This window comes from Sminthopsis crassicaudata, chromosome 4, assembly GCF_048593235.1.
Source record: "Sminthopsis crassicaudata isolate SCR6 chromosome 4, ASM4859323v1, whole genome shotgun sequence".
In the NCBI taxonomy this organism is placed as follows: Eukaryota; Metazoa; Chordata; class Mammalia; order Dasyuromorphia; family Dasyuridae; genus Sminthopsis; species Sminthopsis crassicaudata.
Genome location: NC_133620.1, coordinates 285,395,735 through 285,421,632, shown reverse-complemented (window position 1 = coordinate 285,421,632; position 25,898 = coordinate 285,395,735). Strand labels below are relative to the sequence as shown.

The window sequence follows — 25,898 nt, the reverse complement described above, 5'->3', positions numbered from 1 at the left end:
TGGCCTTGTAAAGTATCATAAGCCACCACAACAGACAGGTGCGAGGGATGTACAATGCATGCTGCACATGTCACGGCCACTGCAGGGGGAATATATGGGCTGTGTCTGGTGCGTGGGTGTAGTAACAGTTAGTCCCAGCTTGACTCTATCCTTGTCATTATGCTGTAATGACAATGTAACAGCTTCCTCTCTAGCGCAAGTTGTGGTACTGACTGCTATTGTCTCCCAGAGTGAGGCACTTGGTACCCGGTCGTGGCCCTGTATCCACAGTGACCTCATGTCTGGATGTTGTGGTCATCAGTTTTATCATTGTGTGTATGTTCTATAGTTTCATAAAGAGATGGAATATTGCTAACATATGTCATCACCTTATAATCACTGGGGGTCTGACCTCAGTGTCCCCTCCACTTATCCTGGGTATGAAGGGGTGCAGAGCTGGTGTACTGCTTAATCCCCCTCCAAATTCTTAAGTTCCTCATACACTTGTGCAGCTTCAAGTCACACAATGACCTCCCCTGGAAGCCCGAATGTATGATTTGTCACCGAAGCTCATTCTGCACATACAATATATCGCGCAGTTATGCACAGTCTTGCCTGCGATTATCATAAATTACAAGTGCAGCACATACTATTATGCAGCGCTGGATCATGAGAATTGATCCCAGGGTTCAGAGGAAGCCAGGGCATTTGGGAGGGCCGCCTGAGTGGTGCCTTGTGTGCAGTGAAGGTCTGAAGCAGGAGAGAGAGTGCAGGAAATGGAGGCATCACAGCACAGAGGCAGCTTGGAGGAAGTTAGACCTTGCAGTCTATATGTCTCTGTGTGGGCAAAGTTATTGCTGGTATATTGTTTTTGTAGCGCTGTATGTATATATGTTGGTATTTTACTAATAGCAATTTGGAATCCCTTAGAAATAATGATGTCAAGAAAATGAAAAATTGACTTGGAGTGTAGGATATTCAAAGAACAGTGGACTTATGATTACTTTTTCATGCAGTACAAGGAAAGAGCTGTATGTCTGATATGCCAGAATATAGTGTTTGTGTTCAAAGAATATGATTTGTGTCAACACTATGAAACTCAACATAAAGATAAATATGATTGTTTGGTTGGAGAAGTAAGAAAAGATAAAATACTAAAACTGAAAAATACATTGACAACTCAGCAAAATATTTTTGTGAAGCAGAAGCAGCTAAATATTTCATCACTGCGAGCAAGTTTTCAAGTTGCCAAGCTAATAGCATGCATTGGCAGACCATTCATGGAGGGAGAATTTGTTAAAGAATGCCTTCTTTCTGTTGCCAAAGAGATGTGTCCAGAGAAGGCCGTTTTATTTAGTACAGTGAGTCTTTCAGGACCTACAATTACACAGAGGATTGAAGAAATGGGAGACAATCTGCATCAGCATTTGCAAAACTCCACAAAAAAAATTCATATTTTTCCTTGGCACTTGACAAAAGCAATGAAGTTCGTGATTCTGCACAACTTCTAATTTTTATTCATGGGATGAATGATTATTTTGAAGTCCTAGAGGAGCTTGCTGCACTGCAAAGCATCAAAGGAACAACTATGGAAGTAAGTTCATAGATATCTATGAAAAGGTTTGCCAAACTATGAATGGTTTGGAGCTGGACTGGGCTAAACTAGCCAGCGTGACAACTGATGATACCCCTAGCATGGTGGGGTCTAAGAAAGGAGTAATTGCTCACATTCACCAAGAGATGGACAAACATAACCATTTTCATCCAATAGCCATACACTGCCTCATCCACCAACAGGTGCTGTGTAGTAAATCACTGAAGTGGGACTCTGTTATGAAAATTGTGATATCTTGTGTTAACTTCACTAGAGCTAATGCAATAAATCACAGACAATTTCAGGAATTTCTGTCTGAGCTAAATGTTGAGTATGAAGATGTTCTATATCACACAGAAGTCCATTGGCTGAGTCAAGGGAGAGTTTTGAAACGTTTCTATGACTTACTTCCACAGATTACAACTTTTCTGCTTTCAAAAAACAAAGAAGTACCTGAGCTCAATGATGCAGAATGGAAATGGCACTTTGCCTTTCTGACAGATGTAGCAGAGCTACTCAACAATTTCAATATGCAACTTCAAGGAAAGGGGAAGCTCATCTGTGATATGCAATCACATGTCAAAACATGTGAAGTAAAATTAGGCCTCCTCATCAAACAAGTGAAGGAGGAAAACTTCTGCCATCTCCCCACAACTCAAAATTAGCAGAAAAACCTTTGATTGCATTCTCAAACAAAACATGTGTGGATTCATTGGAAAAATTGCAAAAGGAGTTCCAATTTAAAGAGCTTCATCTCCATGAACAGGACATACAGCTTTTCCATAACCCATTTTCTATTGACATTGAAAATGTGGATACAATTTACCAAATGGAACTGGCTGAACTGCAGAATTGTGACTCTCTGAAAGACTCATTCAAGTCAAGCAGCCTTCATAATTTCTATGCATCTCTCCCCTTTGAGACATATCCTCGTCTCAGGAACCATGCACTCAAAATGGCAACCATCTTTGGCAGCACTTATGTCTGTGAACAGACTTTTTCTAGAATGAAACATTTGAAATCTCCAACCAGATCAAGACTAACGGTTGCACACTTGCATCACTTGTTTGTTTGTTTGTTTGTTTTTTTTGAGGCAATTGGGGTTAAAGTGACTTGCTCAGGGTCACACAGCCAGGAAGTGTTAAGTGTCTGAGATCTGATTTGAACTCAGGTCCTCCTGACTTCAGGGCTGATGCTCTATCCACTGCGCCACCTGGCTGCCCCATTGCATCACTTGTTACTACTAGCAGTGACAAATATGGAACCAGACACTGACCATCTCATTAGCCAGAAGCAGGCCCATAGTTCCCATTGAAATACTGATAAGTCTGTTGATTTAACTTTACTTCATTTTAAATATTGTATTTGTTCCCGTTTTGTTTCTTCATTTCAGCGTGCATAGGAATTTGTTCATAGTTTTTGTTTTTACTGTAGTCGGGGCCCTCCAACAGTCTGAGGGACAGTGAACTGACCCCCTATTTAAAAAGTTTGAGGACCACTGGGTTAGATTAACTAGGCCCCAGCTGGGAGGAGAAAGGGAAGCTTCCTCCCCTCTGGGTGTGTAAATCCTCGCTCCTCTTCTGGATGTGAGAAATCTGGGCTTGTTGGGTCATTTCAGTCTCATCGGGTTCTCTGTGACCTCATCCAGGTTTTCTTGGCGAAGATACAGGAGCGCTTTGCCATTTCCTTCTCCCGCTCATTTCTAGAGTTGAGGAATTGAGACAATTAAGTGACTCGTCCAAGGACCCAAAGCTAGTGTCTGAGGCCCCTAACACCTTTCGAGGTAATCTAGCTCCTCTCAAGTAAGCAGGGAGGAATTTACTCCGAAGTGGGCGGGGCTCTACACACCCGGTCCCATAATGAGGTGGCTCCAGGCCCGGTCTCACCCCGGGGACCCACATCCAGTCTCCCTCTTTTCACTGAGGTCACACAGACTCCGGAGTTTCCCTTGGACTCCGCTTAAGGGAACACATCGGGGAGGTTTCTTCTCTACTTTCCCTACGGATCGCCAGATTAAGGTCCGTCAAGAAGCGCTCCTGAGACTCCTCCTAGTCCCGCAGTCCCCTACATTTCCAGTTCTAATCGCTCTTGGGACGCTGCGACTAGCCAATCCCGGGGCTGCCGCCTGCCTCCCCCCAGAGGGTGTTTTTCCTACTAGGTTTCTTGTTTCCCCAAACCTCTCCTCCACCCTGGGCATGATTGCGCATGCGCCAAAGGTCCATGGTGGGACTGTTGGGGTTGTAGTGACCTTGCATCCTTCTGTACAATGTCGTTGAGTTATTGTGCTTATGGTACATACGTAGAAGTCGGAGGCTGGAGAGAGAGTATCTGGTGGAAGTGCTTTTCTCAGAGTTTCCGATCGGCATTGAATTCTGGGTTTGGCTGCCTGCGAGACTTTGGGAGCACGTTATTCAGCCTCATTGGACCTTAGTTTCCTGGAGGGGCCCTTTATAAAACACTATCAGCATCTTGGAGAATAGCTGTGTAGCGTTTGCCAATTATTGAAGTGTATAAATGGTGACACGGAAAGTTTAACACTTGGTGGTTCTCCCAAACTGGTTCTAGCTGATTTCTGCCTATCCCTGACAACACTCCTCACCGGTGTGCAGTTGAACTATAATAATTTCATCTACTTATTCATCGAACTTCATCCTTTTTTGCAAAAGTTGGATGGGATCCCGAGATTTTCCTGTCCTCACTTCCTATACACTATCTGTAAAATTTTGAGTTCAGGACAGTGACCATCACCCTGAATACAATTAGCTGGAAATTAAGCCAACATCTGATTAGTCATTTTTAACATTGCATTTTATCCATTTGTAAACATATTTTATGCCATGTTTGTAGAATATTATTGAGACAATGTCAGCCAGCTGAATGAATTTCTGGTAATAATCTGTGGCCAGAGGCAGTAGGGAAGAGAAATGCCCAGCTGGGATTTGCCCAGTAGCCAAATTCAGTATTTCAGACAGCAAGTTAATAGACCTTCTTAAGCATTTATAACAGAATAAATTAATAATGTTCTGTTTTTTTGTTGTTGTTTTCCCTGTCATCTCATCTGGTAATCAGCAGTCAGCAAACTACAGAGAAAGGCTAGACCTAGCCCTCTGCGCTTTATTTTAAAATGTAAAAAAATCATACTTAGATAAACAGACTGCTAAAAATTGACTATAGCCTATGGAATTAGTTAATCAGTGTGATCTGGTTTCCTATATAAAAGGGGAAAGTTAGTGATTGATCATTAGATAGTATCCTCTATCTGGAGTGTTGCTATACAAATCATTGATTAACCAGCATATGTACATTAGTGCCTACTATGTAACAATCTCCGTGCCATGTGCTGGAGATGCAGAGACAAGATAGGCTTTGTCTTTAAGGAGTGTACAACATATACACATGCCATATGTAATATACATATACATCTTATATACAACACACCCATGCAGCATACATAGTGTATGTGCACACACATGTTGTATGCATGCACAAAACAGATACACAAAACAATAGGCACCTATATACATATGGTGTACACATAATGTTGCACATGTATATACATGGTGGGAGTGTTACTGCTGCTGCTACTATTGCTGAGTCGTTTCAGTTCTGGCTGATTCCTTGTGACCCTGTTTGGTGTTTTCTTGGCATAGATTCTGGAGTAGTTTGCCATTTCCTTCTCCAGTTAATTTTACAGATGAGGAAACTGAGGCAAACAGGGTATAAGTGACTTGCTCAAGGTTATACAACTGGTAAGCCTGAGGCCAGATTTGAATTCAGAAAGAAGAGTCTTCCTGACTCACATATATATATATGCAAATATACATATATTTTAGATAGATATGTTTCTATATATGTATATGTGTATGTGTGTATAAATACACATACACACACACGCAGTCTGACAGTCTTCAAAGTGATAGTACCTTGTCTCTATTCTGAAACAACATTGGATACATTTTTTGTGTATACACATATTGCATGCGTGTATATATATACATATATACACAATATATGCACAGGGACACATGTGTATATACTAAGGATAATATATATATATCTATTATGATATAATAATTATGAAAAAGCTAATAAGACTATGGCAACTTATTAGCTGTTTGAAGTTAGGGAAAGTGAAGAATTAAGAATGATTCTAAATTGCAAATCTAGGTGACTAAAAGAATAGTAGTAACTTTGACACAGATAGAGAAGCTTGGTATGTACTTTCCCCTTCTATGGTGATGCAAAATTGGACTTCTTGTAAGAGCCCAGGAGTTTTATGGGAGATCCATGGGAGTTGATGAAATTACCAGCAGAGAGAGTGTAGAGAGAGAAGAGAAGGCCCAGGGGATAGCTTTGACATGCATCCACAAAGAAAGCATGAGCTATGGATGATGATTCAGCAAAGCAGACTGAGGAGTGTTAGGTAGGAGGAAGATCAAGAGAAACAAATATGAGATGTCAAGGAGACTCAGAAAGGAGAGAGTATCACCTAATCCTTGTATCATCTTAGTAGTACTACCTCTTACCCCACCATCTGATCTGAAACTGTAAGTCTCTTTGTTACTAAAATCTTTGATGGAAACTTAACTCAAGACCCATAGGAACTACAACAGCATTTTTCTATTTTCAGTCCTTTCTTAACCTCTGATGGTTACAAAGAGACTTTTTTTCAGGCAAAGCCAAAATAGCAAAGAGGAGCCAGGAAATTGCCTTAGATCTCCTCAGTTTTCTTCAGAAATAACATTAACGTACGCTCTAAACAGATTTTCTGGAGTGACAGCATCAACAAAAATTAAAACTGAAGCAGTTGTCCAACTTAACATAAAAAGACTTCAGGAAAGATTTGTCTCACTTGGATGGACTGAAAGCTGGGACTAATGCAGGCTTGGTAAGAGGAATCTAGTGGGAGGCTCTTAGCTACCACAAAGATCAGCAGAGACCACTGGCTCAGCCAGCTACTGGCTCAGCAGGCTAGCTGTGAGAACCTCAACCCCAGTGTAGAAGGCAAATTGCAAGCTCCTGCACAATAGGACAAGCCAATCCAGCACAGTAGAAAAGCTGCCAGTACTTCCAGCCCCAGTGTGGTAAGCCTATGAGAGGTCCCTGTCCCCCTGGAAAAGAAGCTTGGGACAGTGTCCTCTGCACCTTAGAGGCAGAGCTCAACTTTAAAAAAATGAGCAAAAAAGCAAAAAGAGCTCTGACCATAGAAAACTATTAGAGGACAGCAATGGCAAAATGCCTAAATGTGAATCCTCAAAGGGAAGCATGAATTGATCTCAAGTTCAAAAGATTCTCTTGAAAGAGCTCAAAAAGAATTTCAAAAATCAAGTAAGAGAGAAAAAATGAGGAAAGAAATGAAAATTATGAAGGAGAATTGTGAAAAAAAGTCAAGTTTGAAAAAAAAAAAACCCAACAACAACACAAACATATATATATATATATTTTATTTAATTTTTATTTTATTTTATAATTATAACTTTTTTTTTGACAGTACATATGCATGGGTAATTTTTTACAACATTATCTCTTGCATTTACTTCTGTTCAGATTTTTTCCCTTCCTCCCCAACCCCCTCCCCCAGATGGCAGGCAGTCTTATACATGTTGCACAGGAAGAATTGGATTCAGAAGGTAAAAATAACAGTTTACACTCATTTCCCAGTGTTCCTTTTCAGGATGAAGCTGATTCTGTCCATCATTGATCAATTGGAATTGGATTAGCTCTTCTCTATGTTGAAGATATCCACTTCCATCAGAATACATCCTCATACAGTATCATTATTGAAGTGTATAATGATCTTCTGGTTCTGCTCGTTTCACTTAGCATCAGTTGATGTAAGTCTCTCCAGGCCTCTCTGTGTTTTTCCTGTTGGTCATTTCTTACAGAACAATAATATTCCATAACATTCATATACTATAATTTGCCCAACCATTCTCCAGTTGATGGACATCCATTCATCTTCCAGCTTCTAGCCACTATGAAAAGGGCTGCCACAAACATTTTGGCACATACAGGTCCCTTTCCAACTTCTTTAGTATTTCCTTGGGATATAAGCCCAATAGTAGTATGGCTGGGTCAAAGGGTATGCACATTTTGATAACTTTTTGGGCATAATTCCAGATTGCTCTCCAGAATGGTTGGATTCTTTCACAACTCCACCAACAATGCATCAGTGTCCCAGTTTTCCCACAGCCCCTCCAACATTCATCGTTATTTGTTCCTGTCATCTTAGCCAATCTGACAGGTGTGTAATGATATCTCAGAGTTGTCTTAATTTGCATTTCTCTGATCGGTAGTGATTTGGAACACTCTTTCATATGAGTGGAAATAGTTTTAATTTCATCATCTGAAAATTGTCTGTTCATATCCTTTGACCATTTATCAATTGGAGAATGGCTTGATTTCTTATAAATTAAAGTCAATTCTCTGTATATTTTGGAGATGAGGCCTTTATCAGAACCTTTAACTGTAAAAATGTACAAACATATATTGAAGAAAACAACTTCTTAAAAATAGATTTAGCCAAATGGAAAAATTCACTGAACCAAAGAACTCCTTGAAAAGTAGAAATGGCCAAGTGGAAAAGGTGGTAAAAAGGTAACTCCCCAAAATTAATTCATTTAAAATTAGAATTGGACAAGTATAAGTGAATGACTCACTGAGATATCAAGAATCAAGTCAAACAAAATTTTAAAAATTAAAAAATACATGAAAATATAAAATACGTCAAACAACCAAGCTGGAAAATATATCCAGGAAAGATAATTTAAGAATTAATGTACCATTTGAAAGCCATGATCAGAAAATGAAGCTGGACAGCATTTTTCAAGAAATCATCAAGGAAAACTACCCTGATATTCTAGAACCAGAAAGTAAAATAGTCATTTAAAAAATCCTTTGGTTACCCCCTGTAAGAGAGCCCAAAATGAAAACTCCAAGAAATATTGTAATTAAATTCCAGAATTAATAGGTCAAATTTTAAATACTGCAAGTAGCCAGAAGGAAATAATTCAGATATTTAAGAGCCATAGTTAGGATTTCCCAGGACTCAGCAGCTTCCATTGCTGTATCGGAGAGCCTGAAATATGATATGCAAAGAAATTTGGACTACAACCAAGAATCAACTACCCAGCAAAATTTAGCATAATCTTTCTTTTTTTCTTTCTTCTTTCCTTCCTTCTTCCCTCCTTTCCTCCCTCCCTCTCTCTTCCTCTCTTTTCCTTTCTCTTCCTTCCTTCCTCTTTCTTTATTTTCCTCTCTCTTCCTCTCCCTCCCTCCTTTTCTCTCTCTCTCCCTCCCTCCCTCCCTCCCTTCCTTCCTTCCTTCCTTCCTTCCTTCCTTCCTTCCTTCCTTCCTTCCTTCCTTCCTTCCTTCCTTCCTTCCTTCCTTCCTTCCTTCCTTCCTTCCTTCCTTCCTTCCTTCCTTCCTTCCTTCCTTCCTTCCTTCCTTTCTTCCTCTCTTCCTTCCTTCCTTGTTTTTATCATTTTTTTCTTATTGTTCCAAATACACGCAAAGATAGTCTTCAACATTCACCTTTGCAAAACCTTGTGTTCCAAAAATTTCTCCCTGCCTTCCCCCCTCTTCCTTCTATTAGACAGTAAACCATCCAATATAGATTAAACACATGCAATTCAGGTGAAAAAATTAAAGTCATCTATAGTCATATGAAAAAATGCTCTAAGTCATTATTGATTAGAGAAATGCAAATTAAAGGGACTTGAGATACCACTTCCTACCCCTCAGATTGGCTAAGATGACAGGAAAAGAAAATGATAAATGTGGGAGTGGATATGGGAAAACTAAGACACTAATGCTTTGTTGGTGGTGTTGTGAATTGATTCAACCATTCTGGAGAGCAATTTGGAGCTATTCCCAAAAGGTTATAAAACTGTACATATCCTTTGATCCAGCAGTGCCACTACTGGGTCTGCATCCCAAACAGATCATAAAAAATGGGATGTAGAAAAAAATGAGGAAAGAAATGAAAATTATGCAGAGAATTATGAAAGCAAAAAGTCAACAGCTTGCAAAAAAAAAAGCACAAACATATATTGAAGAAAACAACTTCTTAAAAATAGATTTAGCCAAATGGCTACATGTGCAAAAATATTTGTAGCTGTTATTTCTGTGATAGCAAGGAACTGGAAACTGAGTGGATGCCCATCAATTGGAGAATGGATGAATAAGATATGATATATGAATGTAATGGAATATTATTGTTCCATAAGAAATGATGAGCAGGATGATTTGAGAAAAGTCTGGAAAGACTTAAATGAACTGATGCTGAGTGAAGCAAGTAGAATCAGGAGAACATTATACCTACCATAATAGCAAGATTAATGTGATGATCAACTATGATACACTTATTTCTTCTTAGCATTACAGTGATCCAAGAGTTTCAATAGACTAGGCATAGAAAAAAACATCTGCATTCAAAGACAATGCAGATTGAAGCATGATGTTTTCATCTTTTTTGTTTTCTTTTTCTTTGTTGTAGTTTTTCTATTATATTCTGATTTTTCTTTTACAACATAACTAATATGAAAAAATATTTTGAATGATTGTACATATATAATCTATATCAGTTTACTTGCTGTCTTGGGGAGGTGGTAGATTTAGGAGGGAGAAAGAAAACTGTTTGGAACTCAAAATCTTACAAAAATGAATGTTGAAAGATTACATTTAATTGGAAAAAATAAAATGCTATTTAATTTTTTTAAGAGATATTTTTAAAAATTAATGTTTTAAAAATTTCCAGTTTCAAATTCTCTTCTATATTCTACCACTTCCCACACCCAATAAAAAGGCAACAAATGAAATACTCAATATACATTAGTTGTATAAAACATTTCATATTAGGTATGTTTCAAAACCAAAACAAACCAAGCAAAAAACCCAAGAAAAATAAAAGAAAAAATATACTCCAAACTGCAATTTAGTTCATCACCAGAAATGGATACTATATTTCATCATGTGTCCTTTGGAATTGTGTTACCGTTAAAAGTTATTTAGTTTTCATAGTTGATTATCTTTGCAACATTGCTATTACTATGGAATTTTTTCCTGGTCCTGTTTACTTCACTTTGTATCAGTTTATTTAAGTCTTAGCAGGTTTGAAAATGCTTCATACTTTCAGCATATTAGTATTCCATCACATTAACACATATATAATAACTTGTTCAGCCATTTGATAGCCATCCTTCAGGTTGTAATTTTTTGCCACTTCAGAAAGAGCTGCTATAAATTAATTTAAAATAAAAATAAACAAATATAAATAAAATAATCATATGGACCCTTTTCTTTTTTCTCTGATCTCTTTGGGATAGAGCTGGTGGTGGTATATCTGGGTCAAAGGATTTGCACAATTACATAGCTTTAGGGGTATCGTGAAAGAGAAAGGTGGCAGCCTGGGGGCGGCTGCAAGGATTCCACACAGGAATGAGAGAGAGAGGGAGAGGGAGAAGAAAAGGGAGAGGGAGAAGGAGAAGGAGAGGAAGAGGGAGAGGGAAGAAGGGAGAAGGGAGAAAGAAAAAAGAAAAAAAAGAAAAGAGATCAAAAAGACCAGTTTCAGTTTTGTTTTTTTTGGTTGCTTTCTCTAGCTGCCATTGGATGGCAACTTGTCACGAACTGACTAGGTTATTTCCTGTTTACTACTCTAACATAGAGCGTCTTGTTCTCTAATATGAAACCTTTGGAGCTCTCCTTTTTGTTGATGGCTGTGGCCCTGCCACAGATCAAGGCAGGTGAGTAAAGAATGTTGTTATCGTTCATTCATTTTGCAGTCGTGTCTGACTCTTCATGACCCCATTTGAGGTTTTTTTTTTTTTTTTTTTTTTTTTTAAAGATTCGGGAGTAATTTGCCATTTCCTTCTCCAGCTCGTTTTACAAACGAATACGGTTAATAGAATTAAACTGTTGTTTGGTGACTGGGCAGATTGACTCGAAGCTGCTTCTTTTGGGAAAAGGGTTTTTTCTCACCTCCCATAACCCATCTTGAGCTCTATGGAAAGATTTCCTAATGCTCAGGTTCGGTTTGTTCTAACCAGGGGGCGGAGAGTGAGTTACTTAGGGGCTAAGTACCTAGCTGGTGTGTGTGTGTGTGTGTGTGTGTGTGTGTGTGTGTGTGTGTGTGTGTGTGTGTGTGTGTGTGTGCCTACATGTACTGTCTCTTAATTTGGGAATATTTAGAACAAGTTTGAGGTACAGGTGATGGGTTGAAGGCTTGGGGAAGTTGGGGACAAAGCTAGCTAGCAGAGTCGAGGAGTCTGGTATTGTTGAGGGCGGTAGCCCTTTGGTATTCTTTGTTTGATCTCCAACTTCTTTTGGGACTTGGACCTTTGATACAAGATCTGGTGAAACTAGTTTGGGCTATCTGAGCTGGCCAGGGTTTTACAGCCCCCATTCTACTCTGCTCCGATAGACCAAATGGCATCAGGAAATTCCTTTTTGGGAAGAGACTTCTGTCTGTCCCCAAAAGATAACAAGAGAGTCCTTATCTTATTTACATCACTGCATAAAAGAGAGAACTCGGGGATCTTCTCTTTGTAAAATGGGCCTTGTGCCATGCAGCCATTTTGCCCACGGGCTATCCGTGTTTCCATTCTAATCAATAAAGACTATGTTTCCATACAGCATTAAGTAGCAAATTCCTTTGCTGCCCAAACGGCCCTTGGTTACTTTGGGGAAGGAAGGAGAGAGAGAAAAGGAACAGAACCATCTTTGTTTAGACCACAATTTACTACTCATCATTTACTCCTCATCAGTATAGAAAGGGGAACGGCAAGCTTAGGAAGGAAGATCCCTAGAGAGGGTGGGGGGGGGAGGTGGATGGGGGAAAAACTGGAGACAAGAGGACTGGGGGAAGGGTATGATTAGGAGGATTGGGAAGAAGAGTACAGGAAAGGGATGAAAAAGATGGGATCGTATTTGGAGGCTAAAAAGGGGGTTTACAGGAAACAGAAACTTTGGAATTCAGGGTACTTGTGAGTAGTTTTGAAAGTTTAGATGCAGGGGCAGCTAAGGAGCGCAGTGGATCGAGCACTAGCCCTGAAGTCAGGAGGACTTGAGTTCAAATTTAGTCTTAGGCACGTAACACTTCCTAGCTGTGTGACCCTGGGTAAGTCACTTAACCCAGTTGCCTCAGGAGGGAAAAAAATTCTGGACCATATAAGGGAGGGAGTAGGATGTTCAAAATAGACAATGGCTTCAATCTGGTAGTGGGAGAAGTTTCAGGGGAGCCGAGAAAGATTGGATAGGGAAAAGTAGAAGAAATGAAAGAGAAAGGTGGCAGCGGCAGGGGCGGCTGCAAGGATTCCACGCTGGAATGAGTTTTGGGTCTTTGCTTCCGAGGCCGGACCTGAATCCTTGGGCCTGGGAGGATAATCATGGTCACTGTCTTTGTCCTTAGGAGTTCACTCTCTGAGGTATTTCCAAACTTCCATGTCTCAGCCCGGGCTCACAAAGCCGAGGTTCATTTCCGTGGGCTACGTGGACGATCAGGCATTCGTTCGCTTCGACAGCGATAGCACGAGTCTGTGGGAGGAGCCTATGGTGAAGTGGTTGGACACGAGTGACCAGAATTACTGGGAGAGGAACTCACGTGTCATCTGGGAGACTGCGCGCACTTTCCAAGTGGGCCTGAAGAATCTGCAGATCTATTACAATCAGAGCGAGGGAGGTGAGTGAGGCAGGGTGAGGGGATCTCTGGTTATGGCGGCCCAGATATGGTCTTCAGACCGGGGAGATGGTGGGGCCGGTAGGAGATAGATCGGGAGGGGCATGCACGCTCCTGAAGGCCACCTCTCAGATCAGCCTCTTAAAGTTGGGAGAGGATTGGGTCCGATGGCGTGTGTAAGCGGACTGACTCAATATTCTGGGTCTGGCCCAAAGTTCACACTTATCAGCGCCTGGTCGGCTGCGAGGTGACTTACGACTGGATCTTCAAGAGGGGGTTTGAGCAATTCGCCTACAATGGGCTCGACTATATATCCCTGGATCTGACAACTCTGAGTTGGACCGCGGCAGAGCCCACGGCTGTTAACTCCAAGCTCAAGTGGGAGGCGGAGCGCAGCATCGCCCAGAGACAGAAAGCGTATCTGGAGGAGAAGTGCGTTTACTGGCTGCGCAAGTACCTGGCGTTCGGGAAGGAGAAACTGCTCCGGGCAGGTACAGCTTGTTTGGGCTCTGGCTAAGCCTACCCTCTACCTCTTACATCCCCTAGAGATGGAGGAGGGGCGCGAGGTGGAGCCTGAATTCTTCTTGTCTGCCTCTAGTAAGAGGGATCTTGTCCAGCAGCTGCGGGGGGATAGGGATGGAGATTGGGCTGAATCATTGAGTGTGTGAGCCCGATGTTAGCTTACCCCACGAGCCCGTGAGACCTTTTAACTCTATTCTTTAGGTCCTTCCATGGGACCCGGAATCTGTAGAACTGAAGAAGTTGGAGATAAAAGCCGTTATCTATAGAAATAATAAATCAATCCAGCCTCAATTTAGATTGTTTGAGGCTTGGCTTAGGGTGCAAAGAAGTCACAGAAGAACTGCTGCCTCAAGGAGAGAAATAATTTCCTGACCAGGAAGAATTTGTCCCCTTCATTACAATTTCAATCTAGGTTGAGGTGGACAGCCTAACTTAACTTCAGCTCTTATCCTCTGTGTCTCATTGTTCCTCTTCTCTCCCTCCCCCTAAAATTTCTGACTCAGGAATTCTACACGTTCTTGGTCCCAACCTGTATATAAACAAAGGAGGGATGGGACCAGGCATCCCTCTCTCTGAAATGGGACCAGCTACACTTTTTTGTTTCCCTCACGGCTTCAGGAGATTTGTATTCTTCTTCAAATGTACAGTATAATTTTTGTTACCCTATAGTAGACCCTAGCCTTTGAAGAAGGGAGTCCCTTGTAACCTTTCCTCTAATCTTTCTTCTGTAGTTCCTCCCTCTGTTCGAATTACTCATCATAGCCATCCTGATGGTAAGGTGACCCTGCAGTGCCGGTCCCAGGACTTTTACCCCTCGGAGATCTCTCTGACCTGGCTGAGGGATGGGGAGGAACAGCACCAGGACACAGAGTTCATTGAGACCAGGCCTGCTGGAGATGGCACCTTCCAGAAGTGGGCGGCTGTGGGGGTGACCTCGGGCCAGGAAGGGAAATATAGCTGCCGAGTTCAGCACGAGGGCCTGCCTGAGCCCCTCACCCTGAAATGGGGTAAGGATCGTGAGGGGGGCTGGGGGATGGCCATTCCCACCTCCCAGAGGGAGCAGAGGGAGGGGGAGCTGCAGGGGGAGTGAGGGAAGGGTCAGTGAATCTCAGGCCAGAGAGGATCCCAGCCTTTCAGCTCCCTTTTCCATTTCAGAGCCAGAGTCCTCATCCCCCTGGATCATTATGGGGGTCCTTGCTGCTGCCCTCCTCCTCCTCACTGCGGTCATTGCTGGAGTTGTGGTCTGGAGGAAGAAGGCTTCAGGTGGGCAGGACTGGAAGGGGGTCATTAGGCACAGGCACCGTGGAGATCCAGGCTTCCTCTGAGCTTGTCCGTCTCTCCCCAAGTTCTCTCTTTCCTGGCCAAGAGGCTGTCAGCCAGGCCTCAGGTTCTAGATGAATAAACCTGTAAGTGGAAGACACTTTCTGGAGGATGCCTTGTAGTGATACAACAACGGCTGGCTGAAGGGAACCTGCTTCAGACTCAGATAGAAATGGACACAGGGATTTATAATATATATAATGATTAATTCTAATGGACGTGGCTCTCTTCAACAATGAGATGATTTAAACCAGTTCCAATTGTTCAGTCATGAAGAGAACCAGCTACACCCAGAAAGAGAACTATGGGAACTGAGTGTAGTTCACAACATAGCATTTTCGTTCTTTTTGTTGTTGTTTGCTTGCATTGTATTTTGCTTCTTTTTTTTTTTAAACTGGTTTGATTCGATTTGTGTGTGTGTGTGTGTGTGTGTGTGTGTGTGTGGCATAATTGTATAAAGCAAGGCTATTGTTGAAGAATTGTCCACGTATATGTTTTGAAAAATAAAAAGCTTTAATTAAAAAAAAAAAACTTGAAAAAATGAGGGGGAAAATAAATTGGAAAAAACATTAGCAGCCACCAAAAAAGCCAGATTTTCTGAAGACATAATAAAAGTTATTATAAAAATTTATGCGACAAAGTTGTTGTTGTTGTTGTTTAGTCATGTCCATGTCCCATTTTCTATTTTATTGGGAAAGATACTAAAATAGTTGGCCATTTCCTTCTCTAACTCATTTTTCAGATGAGAAATTGAGGCAAGCAGAATCAAGTGACTTGTACAGGATCACATAGCTAGGAAGAGTCCAAAACCACATTTGAACCCAAGTTTTCCTGACTCCAGGTCTGCCACTTTATCGATTTTGCCACTGCCTATCCTATGGGAAAGATAGAATTAGACTTAAAAAAGGAGAATAAAAGGAAATTTGTGAGGTGGGGGAGGTAGGGATAAGTTGGATTATATGGCTATTGTGTGGAATAGAGAGAGAGAAGGTGAAGAACAGGAATGTATGAATTCTTTTTCTGTATTTTATTTTCATTATTTCTGTTTCCCCTATGACTTGTATAATATGTGCAGGCTCATATTTACTTGAGCCTTGGCCATCTATAAACATATTTACTTAACCTGAGCTGATGACATTTAAGTAGTTGACATTTATTGATATTTACTATCTGCTTGATTAAGCCTGAAGACCTGGTTTTCTGTTTCCTAGAAATCAGGAGATTTTGGGGAAACAGAAACCTTCCATTCCAATCTGTCCAAATAGCAACAACCAATTAGATGCCTCCCCCTTCCTTTCTCAATGCTCTCTTACTCGTGATCTAATCTCTTGTATAAAAGCTGTGTATCTCTACTACTTCTTTAGCTCTCCTACCGTGAGCTTTCTCTTTCTTATCTTGTGATGGGACAGCTCATCCTCCAGAGGTTTTTAATAAACAACTTTTCTGCCTTCTACTTAGTGATCTCTGAGTAATCATTTTGGATAAGGGTCTTCTACATCCCTCACACTATTAAGGTGACCTCTAACTCTAGTTTTGTGATTCTTTTAATAAGATATTGAGTACTACTAACAACTGAAAAATGTCTAGAAATAAACTAAGAAATCTAAGTGTCAAAGTAGCTAGGGTGCCAGGACTGGAGTCAGGAAGATTCATCTTCCTGAGTTCAAATCTGGCCACAGACACTAGCTGTGTGTCATGAATTGTGTGCCAAACACAATTAAAAAACAACAATGACAAATGCTTGGCTTAAGCAAGAAGAAGTCATATGCTTTTGTTGTTCAGTTGTGGCACCATATCCACAGCCCCACTTAGCCACCTGATGTATGCTTTGGGTCCAAGACTATTTCTCCCCCTCCTTCCCTCTTCTGTTTGAATGACTGAGGAGAGAAAATGGTAGGTTCACTTGTAGACATGGATGCTGTTGTTTGGGGCTTATAATTCAGAATCATAGACTTAAGATTCTTAGGTATCCACTCCAATTCCTATCTGAACAATAATCCCTTCTACATCTTAACCATGTGCTCATCTAGTCTCTACTCTCTGGTACAAGTTGATCTATGGACTTCTTCAACCCTTGAGATGCTCTTAATTCTCTGTAGGGAAAATGTCTTCCTAATTTCTAAGAGGAAGAAAGGGTCACACAGAGCAGGAGAAGTGGGAAGGCCAGCAGAGGACAGAGGAAGTTGGGGAAAAGGCTGAGGTCTGGGACCTTATTTCTTGGTAACTCTCTGGTTCAAGCTGGAATTACAAAAAGGGTGTGTTCCTGGTTGATGGGAGAGAGGGAAACTCAAGTGCTACAAACAGTGAAAGTATTGGACAAGTCACTTAAGCCTGACTCAGTTTCCTAATCTGTAAAAATGAAGTAGAGAAGGAAATGACAAACCACTCCAGCATCTTTGCAGAGAAAATCCCAAATGGGGTCATGAAGAGTCAGACAGATATGGAAAATGACTGAACCAGAAAAGGTAATGGTGAAAAGAAGAAGCAATGAATGTATGTGAGCCTGCATATGTGAGATTTGGAGGCCAGTAGCCTAGCATCCTTAGCTTAGTTTGGCAGGACAGTGGGAGTTTTGGGGTAGTTCTTTTGGTTTGGGAAAGGGTGAATAAGTTGATAGGTGGTGTGAAGACAAGGAGCATTGAGGTGCTAGGAAAGATAAAAATCTCCACCAGTCCTGCCCCAGAATCAAAGGGTGGTAGTGAGAATCAGGAACAACTTTCTTAAAGAACTTCACAAGGGAGCATGGGGAGTGGTTGGGAGGAGGCGGGGGGGGGCAGGTGAGGACAAAGGGTAGAGGGATGGGAGTGGGGAGTGTGAGAGACCTTCGACTCCCCCCAGAGTGGGGAGGGACCAAGCTTCTAGAGACAAGAGCACTAGGACATGCCCTGATTGTTGTCAGTAAAGCTCATCTCAGAGCCATATGGTCTGGAGAATTACTATGGTCTAGGACTATGCACCAACAGTATTGGCAGGTAGGGGCTGAAATGCCCTGTATGGGAAAGCATGGAGCCAGGAGTGGGGCAGGAAATGAGGTTCAGGGGTCACACTCCAGAGGCATGGTTTGCTCCAAGAAGTCTTGGCCATAGACACAGAACTCGTGTCACTCCCCATGTCTCAGATTCTCAATTCATAAGGTATTTTTCCACTTTGGTTTCCCAGCCAGAGCTTGGGGAGCCACAATTTTTCTCTGTGGTAGCCCACAAGTGGAGGATCAGCAGTCACTACACTTGAAAAGAGAATCAACAGTTTGGGAAAGGAGGGACAAAATTTTTATAGCAGCACTTGTTTAAAGTGAAAAAGAATTGGAAGTTGAGAGAATGCCCATGAACTGAGGAGTCTCTGAACAAGTTGTGGTACATGACTGTGATTGAATTCTATTGTTCTATAGGATATGATAATCAAGAAGGTCTCAGGAAAACCTGGAGACTTTTGTGAACTAAGGCAAAACAAAGTGAGCACATCCAGAAACTGTGAACATATTGTATAATGAGTAACTTAGCTATTCTTAGGAACACAATGATCCAAAAGAAATCTGAAGATCTATAATGGAAAATATCACCTCCACCCATAGAAAGAACTGATAGACTATAGACTGATGTATAATTTTGGGTAAAACTGACTATGAAGAGAGCTACTGGGGAATAGGAGGAGCTCGATCCTCTGGGTCCTTGATAAGCCCAGAACTGCCCCTTCCCCAGTTCCTGAATGGTGGCAGTGAATACAGATTATTGGCAACCACCCTACTTTTTCCTGCTCATCTTCCATAAGCCCTCAATCCATGGGGAAAATCCCCCAGTGTCCAAGCACAAGTCCTGTAGAAAGAGCTATGTAAAGGAACATCATTAGACTAGGGAACTTCTCCCATCTGCACCCCCTGCTCCAGAGCTGTCTGTACCTCTGGGAAGCAGCCAGTATGATGACTGATGACTTTCAGACAGATCCTCTCCCCCAGCTCCACTGCAAAATTTAATTTACTCAGGACACAATTATTGCAGACCCAGTTCTCCTCTTTTCATACAGAATTACTCTCCAGAGAGAGTTTCCATTAATCCAATCCTGGTTTTGCCTCTCAATGGCAACTACAATCCCAAGAAGAACAAACATGAAATGAATTGAAAGTCTCTTTCCATAGAAACTAATGCCCACCCCACACTCATACTTTTATATTCAGTGTGGTAGTGACCCGAAGGAAAGGCTTCACATGTGTCCTCTCAGCTCTCCAGTTCAGCCAGATCTCCTACTTTTGAACTTCTCCTCTCTTTGCTGTTGTCAGAAATACCCATTTCCATTGCTGTGCATATTTCTTGGGTTTGGAAAAGTTCCCACCATGGTCAACCTTCAACAGCCTCCAGTCCCCAAGAATGGCTCCTTGAATCTACTTTGGAATGAGGGGCCTGAAGTCCAGACCAGGCAGCCCTTTCTGCCTCCTTCTCCAATCCCTGATCCCTGCTCATTTCTAGTAGGAAGGCCCCAGCCCACAGTTGATCAGTTGGGTTTAGAGCCATATTTGCCTAGTGGTTGATTAAGTTTAAAAATCTGTGAGTGGGAAGGTAGTGGGGCCACAGAAATAGTCGAGAATCAAAGAAACATAGGAAAAGGAACTCAGCTTGGCTCTGGATTCCTCCCATATATTCAGGCTTCAGTGTGCTTCCAGTGCTTGGTTCTTTTGGCTTATGGATCAAGGGAGAAGCTCAACTTTCTGTTTCTTTTTCCCAGAAATAGCTTTATTTCTTGCTAATAGAGCAGGCTGCCACAGTTTGCTCTTTGCAATGGCTGTCCACCAGATGGGGACAAATTCCAGGCTCTTGCTTGGGATTCAGGAAATGCCACCTCCAGGACACTTCTTCTTCTTCTTCTTCTTCTTCTTCTTCTTCTTCTTCTTCTTCTTCTTCTTCTTCTTCTTCTTCTTCTTCTTCTTCTTCTTCTTCTTCTTCTTCTTCTTCTTTCTTCTTCTTCTTCTTCTTCTTCCTTCTTCTTCTTCTTCTCTCTTCTTCTTCTTCTTCTTCTTCTTCTTCTTCTTCTTCTTCTTCTTCTTCTTCTTCTTCTTCTTCTTCTTCTTCTTCTTCTTCTTCTTCTTCTTCTTCTTCTTCTTCTTCTTCGTCTTCTTCTTCTTCTTCTTCTTCTTCTTCTTCTTCTTCGTCTTCTTCTTCTTCTTCTTCTTCTTCTTCTTCTTCTTCTCTTCTTCTTCTTCTTCTTCTTCTTCTTCTTCTTCTTCTTCTTCTTCTTCTTCTTCTTCTTCTTCTTCTTCTCTTCTTCTTCTTCTTCTTCTTCTTCTTCTTCTTCTTCTTCTTCTTCTTCTTCTTCTTCTTCTTCTTCTTCTTCTTCTTCTTCTTCTTCTTCTTCTTCTTCTTCTTCTTCTTCTTCTTCTTCTTCAAATTAAAGCTTTTTGTTCACAAAACATATGCATCAGTAATTTTTCCAATGTTGACTGTTGCAAAAGCTTTTATTCCAAATTTTCCCCTCCTTTCCCCCACCCCCCTCCCCTAGCTGGCAGGTAGTCCAGTACATGTTAAATATGTTGAAATACATGTTAGATCCAATATATGTATACATATTTATACAATTGCTTGTTGCACAAGAAAAATCAGATCAAAAAGGAAGAAAAATAAAAACTGAGAAAAACAAAATGCAAGTAAATAACAACAGAGAGAGAGAGAATGTATGTTGTGTTCCAACTCAGTTCCCACAGTTCTCTCTCTGGGTGTAGATGTCTCTCCTCATCACTGAGCAAGTAGAACTGGTTTGAATCATCTCATTGTTGAAGAGAGCCACATCCATCAGAATTAATTGTCATATAGTCTTGTGGTTGCCATATATAATGATCTTCTGGTTCTGTTCATTTTCACTTAGCATCAGTTCATGTAAGTCTCCAGGACACATATTCTTTTTTTTTTTTTAAATTTATTATAGCTTTTTATTTGCAAGATATATGCATGGGTAATTTTACAGCATTGACAATTGCCAAATCTTTTGTTTCAATTTTTTCCCCTCCTTCCCCCCCCCCCAGATGACAGGTTGACCAATAGATGTTAAATATGTTAAAGTATAAGTTGAATACAATATATGTATACATTTCTAAACAGTTATTTTGCTGTTCAAAAAGAGTCGGACTTTGAAATAGTGTACAATTAACCTGTGAAGGAAATCAAAAATGCAGGAGGACAAAGGTGGAGGGATTGGAAATGCTATGTAGTGGTTCACACTCATTTCCCAGAGTTCTTTTGCTGGGTGTAGCTGGTTCTATTCATTATTGAACAAATGGAACTGATTTTGTTCATCTCATTGTTGAAGATGTCCATGTTCATCAGAATTGATCCTCATATAGTGTCGTTGTTGAAGTATATAATGATCTCTTGGTCCTGCTCATTTCACTCAGCATCAGTTGATGTAAGTCTCTCCAAGCCTCTCTGTATTCTTCCTGCTGGTCATTTCTTACAGAGCAATAATATTCCATAACCTTCATATACCACAATTTACCCAACCATTCTCCAATTGATGGGCATCCATTCAGTTTCCAGTTTCTAGCCACCACAAAGAGGGCTGCAGGACACATATTCTTTACAAGAATAGGCTGCAGGAATACAGACAAATAAGGAAGGTAACTTTGGAAAAGTATCCTGTCCCATCTCTGGGTATGTCTCCTAAGCTTCCTTGAATTTCTCCACTGTCACAGAGGCAGTTCTGATTAACCAAATTCACCCTGGTCACTGAAATCATAGGATATCAGACTTAAAATGGTCCCTCCCCAAAAAAAACCAAGTTCAGTTTCCTTATGTTTTGGATGAAAAAGCTAAAATTTTGTTTGATCATTTGAATTTCTGAACACTATTCAGCCTGTTATTACCAAGACAGAGGTCTTCCTCAATCCCTTCATTTATTGGTTTGGTTCAGGAAGGCAAGCAAAGAGGCAGCAAGAACAGAGGTAAGAGAGGCATCTACAGTAATTCAGATATATTAACATTATAAAGAATAGGAGAGAGGTGGAATTGAGGTGGGCAGCATAGGAGATTGGATTGTGCAGGAGTCTCCTATCCCTCGACCTTATTCACCTTTTCTCTGGCACTTTCTCTCCAGGCAGTTCCCTGATAAATCCAGGATGTAGTGACAGTCACTGGACAGGTGGTGCAGGAGGCAGTGGGAAGCCTGAAAACTGTGAGGAGTTTAGGGTCAAAAAGGATGAAACAAGATAGGGAGGACTGAGAAGACAAATGGCTCCACCAAAGGCAGTTCATTGTGGACTGAAATGGACATTCTTTCCTCCTCTATGACCTCCATTCGTGGTGAATTTGAGGTCTTGTTTGATTTGTCCCATCTCTCAGGGATTACTTTCCTACCAGCAAGTATCTTGGCATAGATTTAGGGAGCCAGAATCCTAAGGGCCTACAGCAATGAAACAATCCCCAAAATATTATAGTAATTCAGCTTTACTGAGGGAAAAGAGTCACATGATGAAGGTCATTCAGAAGAATAGTGGAAACATGTCTGTTGGGCTCTTAGGTGCACCATAGTGAGGCTCCAGAGGGAATGGGATACTCCCTCCAAAACTAATGAAGTCTGGTGAGTTTTTAAGAGTCCTCTGAGTCTAACAGGACCAGGCATTAGGGACAGGGATCAAGGAGCTTGGTGTTGATTAGTGCTCCTGGATAACTGAAGGTCAGATCATATTCATCTCATTTGGCAGGATAAGAAAACTTTGGGCAGTTATACTGGTCTTATACTGACAGGAATCTCCACTTCTATGTAAGCTTCCTTGGAGCTTTTTCATTTAGCTGTCTCATAAAGACTGTTATATTCCTTACATTCAGATTTCCTAGGAAATAGATGGCAAGGTTGTGAGACTCTAGATAGATAGACTACTTACGAGAGGTCAGCATCTGGTCTCACCTCCAGGTGCTCACTTTGGGCAAAGCCAAAGAGGTCCCAGCCTCATAAAAGACAGGGAAATAATTGGCAACTGCCCTTGGAAATGAGGGCAGCAGAGTAAAGAGAGAGGTGGAAGGGAAATAGAGATCACTTAATAGAATAATAATGTCTTCATACATGTATGTACAATCTAATTATAAAGTATCAAAATACATTTATGATAGATGAGAAAACTTAAGACTGATGTGACCTGACTTTTTTGTCAGCAAAGTGGAAGAAAGGGAATGAAATCCCAGTTTTCTCTCCTTTTGTTTTTGCTCTACAAGCAAGCAGAGTTGAAATCCAGGAGTGAAGAAAGAGGATTTCCTAGTTTCAAAGAGTGTTTGTCTCCACATATCTGACCCAGCCAATGAGAGCTCAAGGTGGTGCAATGTCAGTGGTTACTAGCTAGTCTGGTTAGGGAAGGTTCCTATTCTAAGAAAAAGAAACTCAGGCTTTCTCTTAAAGCAGGCGAATTCCTAGAATGTAGCCAAAGCCTGTGATCATCCTCTGAAAAAACACAGGCGTTGGAATTTTCTTAGCCCTGAGATAGAGGAAGCAGGAATAAGAGGGGAAACTGTTTAATCATTATGTGTGTGTGTAGACCTGCACCTAGGGAGTTACTACCCTCCTCCCCCCAATCTCCACCCTCCCCACCTCCTCCTCTGCATAATTATAATAATCCTAGCCCTCTATCAGACTTTACCAGGTTGAGCCTTGTCCTCTCAGGAGGTGGTCTTTAAAAAGGCTCTTGGGCCCTAGCAGAAAAGGAAACCAAGAGTAGGAGCAGTGGCTTTGATATCCCCAGGGCTACTATAAACTCATGCACGTGGACTTATATGTGTGGGATGAAGATACAGCCAATTTATCAGGCAGGAAAATTTCAGGTAGCTTTAATGTTTTTAATCCTTCTATATCCTGTGTTCTCCCTTTCTCTCCCTTTCTTCCTTTCTAAATCTCTATTCTTCCCTTAGTCAATTAGATAGAAACTAGCTTCTGACCATGGGTCATCTAAGCCAAAGAAATACAGTAGACAAGAGATAGGAGAATCAGGTCAATTAATTTCAGAATGAGGAAAATAAGGTTTGCAAAGGGAAGCTCTCTCCTAAGAAGGAAGGCTTAAAATATGCTGGACCAAAGACAGGTCTTATGTATATAAAACATAGTTATGATTATGACATAAATGACTATTATTTTTAGGTCTTGAGTTACTTGAGTGCTATACCTGAAAGTGATAAGGAATAAGGATTTTATATATGTGGGGAATGGCCTTGGGAAATAGAGGGAGGTAAATCCCTTAGTGAGTACATTTTGCTAGAGGATAATATCATTTTGAGCACTCTTGGCTTCCAAGTGCTCCTTTTCTACTATGGCCCAAGAGCCTTTTCAAAACCCTGAGAGGACAGAGCTCAACCTGGTAAGGCTAAGTCTAAGATTATTATAATTATGCAAAGGTGAGAGGGTGGACAATGGGGGAAGGAGAGTAGTAACTCCTGAGGTACAGGCCTTACGCCTTATTCTTTAGCAAAGGATTATTGTTATGTCAAGCTCAGAACACAGCCTGCTTGCTGGGCTTTAGTTCTGGAAAACATTATCTCCAAAATATTTTGACAAACTTCACCTCCCGGAGTCTGGATATTTTGACAACGTTGACAAAAAAAGATATCAGTGATCCTGATTTCCCCCGAGATTTCCTTCTTTCCAGAAAGGATTTCCTTTCTCCACCATTTTCCTCTCTTCCCTTCTCTTTTCAGTTTCCCTTGATTTTCTGGTCCTGATTTATCCACAGAATCACAGGTCATTAGATTGTATTCTACAGATGAGGAAACTGAAGTTGAGAGAGAGCAAGTAATTTGCCAAGGTCATACAGCAATGTCCTGAGGTCTCTTGCCTACAGGTGCATGGTGGTTTTCTCAAATTTAGATCAGCTCTTTAGTGCCTTTTCCTATTAGAGGAAGAAGGCTTTCCAATTAGAAGGAGGATAAGAAGTGGGGAAAGGGAGCTGAGTGCTTTCCAAATAAGGATTTTACCAAACTCCCTTTACCATGAGGCAGCAAACATTGGAATTCTTGATCCTTCTTGTCCTATTCCAGGATCAGAGGAGGGTAAAGTGATTAGTCAATGCCCCCCACCCCGCAACTGAATCTCGGCATATTTGAGTTTACTTTATTTATTTATTCGTTTATTTATTTTTAATTTATATATGAACATGTCTCTGAGGGACAACAGCATATCTCAGGAGCTCATCTCTGTAATGCAAATGTAGAAAATAACATTTGTATTCATTTTGTCTCTTTCTGCAAAAAGTTGTAGAGCTAATGACAATACTTCCACAGATAAGGCTGCTTTAGTTGACAATTATTTGCATTTTGTGCTCTCTGCTAGCCAAAAACAACCTTCTGTTTCTACCTCTTCCCTAGTTCAAAATTTTATCCATGAAAGGGAATCTATGAAACTGCCTTCAGAGGCAGAGGAAAAAGGAACAGTAGTGCGATCACACAATGCTTCTCCCCCTCATCCTTTTTGCATATGTTTTGCTTTTAACGAAGCAAATTTTAATTTCATGCAATAGGAAGGATCGATTTTATTTTTTGTAATTGCCTCTCTGCTTTGTTTGGTTAAGAGTTCCTCCTTTACTGGAGGCTTTAAAATGAATGTGATATCTCTTCCAATTAAAAAGAAAAGAATATGATCTTTAATGTTCAGGTAACATGCCTGTTTTGAACTTATTTGTGGATTGTGGCATAAGATATTGGTCTAATGTTTATTTCTCTCAGACTGTTGTCCAGTTTTCCTGGTAGTTCTTCTCAAATATGGAGTTGCATTTTAGATAATTCATGTATTTTAAGTTAAAGATCTTACTTGAGATCTTACTATCAGGGAGATGACATCCTAATAGGGAAAATA

General features: G+C 41.0%; 1 protein-coding gene across 2 annotated transcripts; it reads left to right on the top strand.

The window, feature by feature from the left end:
• Positions 1–11,148: 11,148 nt before the first annotated feature.
• LOC141566489 (BOLA class I histocompatibility antigen, alpha chain BL3-7-like) lies at positions 11,149–15,630 on the top strand. 2 transcript variants are annotated; one of them, XM_074311084.1, is made up of 5 exons: positions 11,149–11,316; positions 12,981–13,250; positions 13,463–13,738; positions 14,501–14,776; positions 14,925–15,630. In XM_074311084.1, the coding sequence occupies exons 1-5, from the start codon at positions 11,256–11,258 to the stop codon at positions 15,092–15,094; spliced, it is 1,053 nt and encodes a 350-aa protein (XP_074167185.1). In that variant the 5' UTR covers positions 11,149–11,255; the 3' UTR covers positions 15,095–15,630. The 2 variants fall into 2 exon arrangements, with proteins under 2 accessions (XP_074167185.1, XP_074167183.1); XM_074311082.1 differs by having other exon boundaries at positions 11,154–11,316; positions 14,907–15,630.
• Positions 15,631–25,898: the final 10,268 nt, after the last annotated feature.